Below are 8,053 nucleotides of genomic sequence, written 5' to 3' on the forward strand. Positions count from 1 at the left end.
TAAGTCCATAAAGTGCCCAAAAAGTGCCATTCGATTTATTTATTTGTGTTTAATTCTTTGACGTAGAACCACCTGGAAGATGTCTCGAACTTTGATGAGGAGTTCACGTCGGAGAAGGCGCAGCTGACGCCACCGAAGGAGCCGCGTCACCTGTCCGAGGATGAGCAAGTGCTCTTCCAGGACTTTTCATACACGGCCGAATGGTGTTAGTGCGTCTCCAGTTAGTCCTTTACGGCTCACCCAATGGGCCTAGCCCGATCGTTAGCCCCTTTGCCCCTTGCTTTTAAAAGTGTACGAAGTTTATTGCTAGCTTAAGTGAGTGTGAGTGGAATATTTAAACAGGAAATGCCTCCAGATAATAACCCATACAGGACATATATAATTATATATCTATATAGAAACTATATATATATGTACATCTATTCATGTACCCATCGCGAGCTAGAGAGCTTCGCTTTGTGGGCAGAGAAAGAGCATTTTTCGATCATCAGCATGTCAGCCCTTCCATCAGCATGAACCATTTAACGCTTCTTTTAATTTCCCATCGCAAGAACGAGATAATATATTGAGAATAGTCTGACGAAACCCCCGAGGAGGAGAAAGGCCTTAAACGCAACGTTGTAGATTTTTTGGACAGAATTTTGTGTGGTGAGCCCCGGTTCCAAATAGATTTTAGAGATGCAAATTATGTATACACCCAGGCTATTTTACAAGCGCCAACAATAGCACAGAGTGGAGTGGCATATTTTCATACAAAACATACAAGAACAAATTCAAGGATAAACCTAAACATAAATATATATAAATATATTTTATATTGCATGCATACATACAACAAACCCAGGAAAAATGTCTTGATAAAAAGAGAGGGAAGAGGTCATCCTCTAAGCATATTTTAGGATAAGTAAACGAAGGAACGTGGGAGAGACACAGTGTGTGAAAGTGGAGAGATAATACTTACATTTTTTAATGTGTAAAAACCTGTAAATTTATTCTTTGCTTTTTTCGGAAATTCAACTCGGCCAATAAGGTCAGCCAATTGACTACTTGTGCGAGTTGTGTTATATTTTAAAGCTACTTTTTATTATTTAAATTCATATAAACACACACACAAACACACACACACACACACACAACGCCTATACATTTGTTATTTATTATTATTATTGTACTTTACAAGAAAACTGTATTGCTTTGAGCATTTTTAATTCAATGATACGAATGGATTTCAAGCGATTTGATTGTATGCCTACAGAGAGAGAAAGAGAGAGAGAGAACGGTACGCTTTAACAGAAAAACAACCCTTAATGCCGCTCTCTCCGATAGAGACCGAGTCTTTGCTCTCGCTGGGTGTGGCATACGATCGGATTGTGTTGTGTTTCGCTTAAGATCTATGCTAATTTTAAATTAATTTTTAAATTGTATTTAAGTTTTGTAATAATCGATTATGCAAGCATAGGCTAAGGCTATCATTATGTGAAAATAATTAACTGATAAATACGAACACTGCACACCCCTCAAGCAGATCAATATACATTGAACCCCCAAGCAAAAGCAAAAGCAGTAGCAAATCTGATATGATTATGATTGCATTCGCAACTTGGAATATCGATTCATCAGCCCCATTCCCTTCCTCCCTTCCCCCCTCTAGCTGCCAAGTTGTGCGTGTCCTGTCCCTTATTTATGCAAACTATGATATGATTTTTGGAATAAAATGTATCCATCGCTATTGAATAAACGCAGTTTGGTGTCATCAAACAAGTTGGAAATTTGTATTTTTAATGCTCCACTTCACATGGTTGATCTCCGGACAGTCTGTAAACGATTGACTAAATAAAATATACATAAATCTTAAAATATATTGGGGGACAGCGTTTTCTATGATAGATTATATTAAACATATTTAGAACTTCTTTTCACTGAATCCTTCAGTCACCTGGTAATACAATATATTGCCTGTATTATCCACTATGGCCAAAAATATATTACTGCAAAAGGAGAGAACAATGAAAATTAGTAATGGAAATCTTTAAATTATGGGTGCTTACTTTTTTCCAAATTTATCCTGCATTGCCTCAACCAGGCTGAAATGTATGCCCTTCGTATGTATCAAGGGTATGTAAGCCGCCTGTGTGTCCTCTTTGCGCAAGTAAAACACCTTCAAATCATCATCATAATGCGGCTGCAAGTGGCCACATCGCTCATCTAAAAGATACAACAATTTATAGCAATAATTTGTGGAAAAATTGTTAATTGATTTACCCCTTTTTAAGTCGTTGTAGACCTGCAGAGCCAGGGCTGCTGTCAAATCATCGGGGCATACATTTTGAAAGTCCCTCAGTTGAAGCTGCAATGAAAGTTTGAGAGTTACCGGACTGTGGAGGCTGAAATGCATCGACCTGAGAGGTGCTTACCATGGCTGTAAAACTGTCGAATGCTTTTCTAGGTTCTTCTACGCCCACTCTGCCGTGGGAAAGCGCTTGCAAAAGGAATAGAATGAAGTACCGCAGCCGTGTCTAACTAAAGGAATGCTATGCGGAAAACAGCTGAAGTACTCCACAAATGTTTATGCTTAACAATAATACGCGAAAGAACAAATTGATGTTAGTAGGGATAGGCTGAATTGCACACTGTAATAGGTGCAAATATAAGTGCTTAGATCAATGGCACTTTAAAAAAAAAAAAAGTTGCTACTTCAAAACTGCTGCATTTTTTGCGCACTTTTATTATTAAACAATTATTTTGCTTTATTTTCATTAAAGTTTATCAGCAGTGTGACCGCGGAATTATCGATAAAATATACCGCAAGTCCCTCAAAAATATATCAAAATATACATTCTCATTTTAAAAGCTTACTGTAAATATACCGTAATTTTAAATCATATTTCTCTGTTTTGATGTTCTATTTGATATTACTAGCTAGTTAGGAGTCTCTGCTCTAAAATTTTAATTTTATCCAATTAATCAATCAATTCTTCACAAGATTGAATAATTTTCAAGACGCCTTTTGTTTGAATGTTTCCAAATTAAGTTTAAAACTAAAAAGTTTAACCAATAAAAACAGCATAGAACTTTAGCCGAATCGCGTTAACATTGCTGTTAAGCTAACATATGCTAAGCACACGAGAATTGCTGTAAAACGTTCCCCAGTTGGCGCTGCTTTTAAATTTGAATGCCCGGGAGCTTAAAATTAGTTTAGGTTCATTTCTAATGAAAACATTTAATGCTGCCATGGAGAGTTAATTTTTGACGTTTTTTGATGGGCAACAAGTCCATGGTCTATTAAGCGCCTCATCAAAATAGAATCTTTGTATGCAGACATTGTCTTTGGCTTTGTCTAGACAAAAAGACAGGCCCTGCCTGCCACTTGGGCCCTTGACAGTAAAGTCCGCCCCCAACTCCACGCACAGACATTGTAGACAAGGAACAAGGCAACAAATTATGCTAAGTAGATGCAGTTGGCCAAAGACGGAGAGTGGCGGAGTATATGCATGGCAAGCAGTTCCCAAGGCATCTGGCAGGACCCTCCTCCCGCCCAGCGTCTGGCCAAGTGATAAGGGTTTGGCAGCAGCCTCAGCCGAAGGCTTACCCTCCCATATGTATGGGCATGTGCCTGCATATCAATGTATGTTTCGTCTGCGATAAGCAACTTTTTGCTGCTCCTCCGCAGACTCCTCCCATGCAGATTAGTTTTGCAGTTTGAAGTCGTTACTGTGGTTGGGCGGGAGGCTGCAAAATGGAGGGCTCAAGGTATTCAATTAGGATGTGCCCGAGAATCAATGCGCAGACGAAAAGATCCTGAGACCACAATGGCAGAGACCAGATGCTGCGGCCGATGGCTATTATGGAGCTTGTCAATGACAGGGACGACACACGGCGCACAGCGGGAGGCCGCAGCTGACTTTCCCCAGCCAAGGCAATTACAGTGGCTACAACGGCAAACGACAGCAATTGATACAGTTACACCCACCCGTACACGCACATACTTGGAGCCATGTGTGCGTGTGTGTGTTGGGGTGGTGTTTTCTGGTTGCTTGCGGTTACTTAATGCTGTTTACGGTCCACAGTCCCCAGTCCAGAGTCCTGAGTTTGTCCGGTGGGTGCGTGTGCCTCGTGCAGTTGGCCACAATATTATTTGCACTTGCTGCCTTGGCCCTCTATTTATCCCTGGAACCGAGCTCACGGCACGGCATGGCTGGGCATGGCCATAACCATTCGGAGAGCTAAATGGCCAGTTGAAGCATTTATGGGCCACAACTAGTCGCTCTTCGTGGTGTGTGTTTGTTGTTTGCGTGTGTGTTCAATTGTTTCATCTGCTTGGCTGGCTGGCTGGCTGGCTTGTTGGCTTTAATTAAAAATACTTTCGCCTCGTAAAGTTCAAAGGTGAGCCCATATATGTATGCTATAAATTGTTTTTGCACTCCTCTTCCCCCTCGTTGGATGCTGTGGAACAGCTGTACACCTCACAGAGAATGCAAATTGTTGTCTCCCGCTCTCCGCTGGGTGCCACTTAACATATTTGCCACATATTCGCACTGGGATGCTATTTGCCTTGCTCCATTTTTTTTTTTGCTGGACATTTGCATGCCGCAGCAGTGTGCGCTGGTGGGTAACGGAGGTGCCAGAGCTTGACATGGACACCCGCTCTCAGACCGCTTTGAGGGTAGCCGCTGGGAGAATTTTAATTGAGCAACCGGCAGCCGGCAACCAGGCAACCAGCAACAGCGCCGCGGGGAGCAATGGAGATTTATTGGATCGACGTGTCATGTCTGTTGTGCTTTGGTTTTGCACACTCTTGCTCTCTCGCACTCTCCAGTCTCCAGTCTCCACTCTTCCCTCTCCATGGACTGCGTATTTGGTTGTGTAAGCAAGAAATTAAAGTTTTATTGCGGTCAGAGTGGTATTTGAATTGCTTTTCCACTTATTCTCAATCCTTCCAGACCTCCTTCTTCATTCTTCATCTTTAGCGAAGTTTTGCAGCACTTATTCACGTCAATTTGTATTTTTATTCTTTCTACATACCTGAAGAGTTTTCCCCCAAAAAGTTGTGGAATGTCATTCAATGCGAATTATGTGCTGTACCCAAATTGAGGATTACATTCATCCATTCCATGCTGGGACAGACAGACATTGCTGTACGGACTTAACCGCACTTTGGCCGACTGGCGACTGTCGCTTATTAAATTTGTAGCTGCCTCCGTTAATGACAATTTAAGCGGCCTAATGGCTTAATGGCCTTTTGGCCATCGTTGTGGCATTGAGTCAAAATGATTTGGCCGCATCATTGGCAATGCAATTAACTCAACCATTTGGGTTTATTTTGCCGCTTTTCCGGTTGTTTGTGCTTGTGTGCTGGTCGGTGTCCCTGGGTAATTAGGAGGCGGGGCGGACGACTTTCCTGCTAGTTTTTTTCCGCTTGTCTGCTATGTCTCTTAATGGCTCTTCCCTGACTGTGCGCGAAATTTCATTAAAACTCTATAATTGCATGATAAGACAAGATTTTCGCACTCATCGTGGCTGAGCGGGGGAGGGCAGGGAGTGGGCGGTGCAACTTTTGCGTTATCCCTTTCATGTTCACGCCGCAAGCTCTGGCGGAAATGGCGCGGAATGCAATTGATTTTCAAGCAATTGGTAATTGAAAGCTGTGCGGTGAAGATATGATTAGATAATGTCGAATGGCTTGATTTATTTTGGGGGATTCTTGGCTAAGTTCAGGAAATCAATTAGTCTTCATGGCCACAGCGCATCGATTCCCGTATGAGGGTGGAACTCTACAAACACAACTCTCCGCCTACAACTCTCCGCAAAACCAAAACAATTCAAAAGAAGCTTCAGCATTACCATTTCTCTCTCTTGTGTAGCCCTCTCGCATCATTTCATTGCGGTGGTGCGTGCTCTGCGTGCTTTGATCCTCTCTCACAAACGCGAGCACAGCAATGCCATCAGAACAACTGTAAATCATGCAAGCAGATGAGACGCAATAAAGGAGAAGAGCAAACTACACTGAGAGTATTATTAGCAACCCAATTTGAAATTTAAGGCCTGCAAAATAATTGCCCAGCTTGTCAGGTAACGTCATTAGGTATGCTATTACTACCTTGTTTATAATTAATTTTTGATTTACCCTCAGGGGCCAGCGATTGAGATGCAAGAAGCAGCCATCCAGCAATCAGTCATTTGACCAAGAAAAGCAATTAATTGCACTGATTCAAACATATGTAAGTTATTTATGCACACGAGTGCATCAGACTATCAGACATTTGTGATGCTAAAAGCAATGACAGGGAACACGGCCACAGATACGGATAAGTAAATTTAATTTACTGGGAAACCTTGCTAAACATCTATTATTAGCCTTTGGCACGGACCAAGTTCGGAGATACGACTCACAAAATTTGGCATTACATGTGGCAATTTGAGGCTGCGGTGGCGTGCAAGCAAATTGAATCTTGCTGTTTGGTCCACAGGAGGCGGGAGGCACTTTCAGCCTGATGGAATTTCAAAAGCATGCGAAACCTTTGAGTAGGAGAAGCAAAAACAACTAAACACACAGGTAAATATGTAAGTATATGTAATGTATATATGTTTCTGGAATTATACAAAAGATAATGCTGATGCACAATTGGATTTTGCAGTTGAGCATAGGAAATGCAGCACACCAGTGCACAGCCAGGATTCATTTTACACTCGAGTGGAGTTGAGCGGTTTTCGCATTTCAGCAAAATTTCAATGCGACAGACAACAAGGACTAAGCACCAGCCAGCAAGGGCAGGGGATGGGGATGGGGAAGGGGATAGGGACGTTTCCAGGACAATGGTCCGGGCCAGACAGCATTGTCACTGCTGCTGCTGTTGTCCACTTTGGCAGGACCTTAAACATCCCCATTGACTGACATTTATCACTGTGGGGGCTCCACAACCGGAAGACTTTACAGCATTTGTTAGTTTTGCTGATGTTGTTGCTGGGAGAATTCATTTGCGTAATTAGTGGCCAAGTGGTGGCATCCACAATGTAGCAGAGCAGCAGCAACCGCAAATCGGACCACAAGGTAAGTGCTTTGAAATCACCGCAACGTCTCTTGATTATTGGCATCAACCTCCTGCAGACAGGACAGGACAGGACAGCCGAGGTCAGCAAAATTCATAGCACACTTCACTGCGGCAAGCGGAAAGGAGTTCAGGCAGCAGCAGCAGGAAGGATGATGGTGCATCACAGCTTCAGCTCGATTCAGCTTGATTGTCATGCGATTGTATGGCATCCATTTCAATGGAAAGGTAACGACAACTTTGTTGAACAGTAATCCTCGTTACATGCTCACTCGTAAATATTTTATGGCAGATGCTATTCTGGTACAAGAGGTACCGGGTAGAGGTACTTCATCTGTCCAGATTAGCTCACAGCTGGACTGCCTTATCATGTCTGATGATTCGATGAATTTAAAGGGTAATTGAAAATCACTTCCACTGAAGCTTTATTTTCTTTCTTTCCAGATCCAATTGAAATGTTTATTTCCGTCTTACGCTCTTCTTCGAAAGTTGTAATTGATTGCATTGATTGGAATCCATTGCCGTCCCCACGAACTCCTCCCTCCGAAGACGATTTAAGGCCGAGACCGTGGGCGTTCGGCTTGGATTAAAAGAGTGTAATTAAATTACCTTTTAAACTTGGAGCCAACTTAATCAGGGGGGAGGGCAAGTGGAAAACTTAATTTGTAGACGACCGACCACGTGCCGCAGAGAAGGAGGCACGGACATTCCCCATCGTCCCTGAGCTAAGCGCGTGCTACGTGTTAAATTACAAGGGCACGCACACCACCACAGGAACGAAAACACGGAAAAGCGAAAGGAGCAACAGCAGAACAGAACAGAAGCAGCAGCAGCAGCAGCAGCAGCAGCACAAGATAGAAAGGCAAGAGGCAAGTGGTAAGCAAAACATGGCAAATCAAAACAAAAACACACGATTTACCGGCAAAATGCACGTGACATCTGTGGGGAGTTTTCGTTCAATACACGAGACGCGCTCATCCTTCGTCCAGTGACGAGTGCAACCCAAC

General features: G+C 42.8%; 2 protein-coding genes across 15 annotated transcripts in view; one reads left to right on the plus strand and one right to left on the minus strand.

Annotated features, from left to right (window-relative positions):
- Window positions 1-1,757, plus strand: part of LOC117890652 (serine/threonine-protein kinase N) — a 32,593-nt gene extending 30,836 nt beyond the window's left edge. For 8 of the 14 annotated variants that reach the window (XM_034795609.1, XM_034795608.1, XM_034795620.1 and 5 more), the window contains one exon: window positions 67-1,757. In XM_034795609.1, the coding sequence (XP_034651500.1) occupies window positions 67-210 (144 nt within the window). In that variant the 3' untranslated portion in view covers window positions 211-1,757. The remainder of the gene's footprint in view (window positions 1-66) is intronic. The other 6 variants (XM_034795616.1, XM_034795613.1, XM_034795615.1 and 3 more) reach the window with 2 other exon arrangements.
- An 88-nt stretch (window positions 1,758-1,845) lies between these two features.
- Window positions 1,846-2,773, minus strand: LOC117890662. Its single transcript, XM_034795635.1, has 4 exons — window positions 2,415-2,773; window positions 2,263-2,347; window positions 2,049-2,205; window positions 1,846-1,988 (listed from the first exon to the last, which is right to left on the minus strand). The coding sequence occupies exons 1-4, from the start codon at window positions 2,415-2,417 to the stop codon at window positions 1,904-1,906; spliced, it is 330 nt and encodes a 109-aa protein (XP_034651526.1). The 5' UTR covers window positions 2,418-2,773; the 3' UTR covers window positions 1,846-1,903.
- Window positions 2,774-8,053: the final 5,280 nt, after the last annotated feature.

This window comes from Drosophila subobscura, chromosome E (genome assembly GCF_008121235.1).
Source record: "Drosophila subobscura isolate 14011-0131.10 chromosome E, UCBerk_Dsub_1.0, whole genome shotgun sequence".
NCBI classification, from domain to species: Eukaryota; Metazoa; Arthropoda; class Insecta; order Diptera; family Drosophilidae; genus Drosophila; species Drosophila subobscura.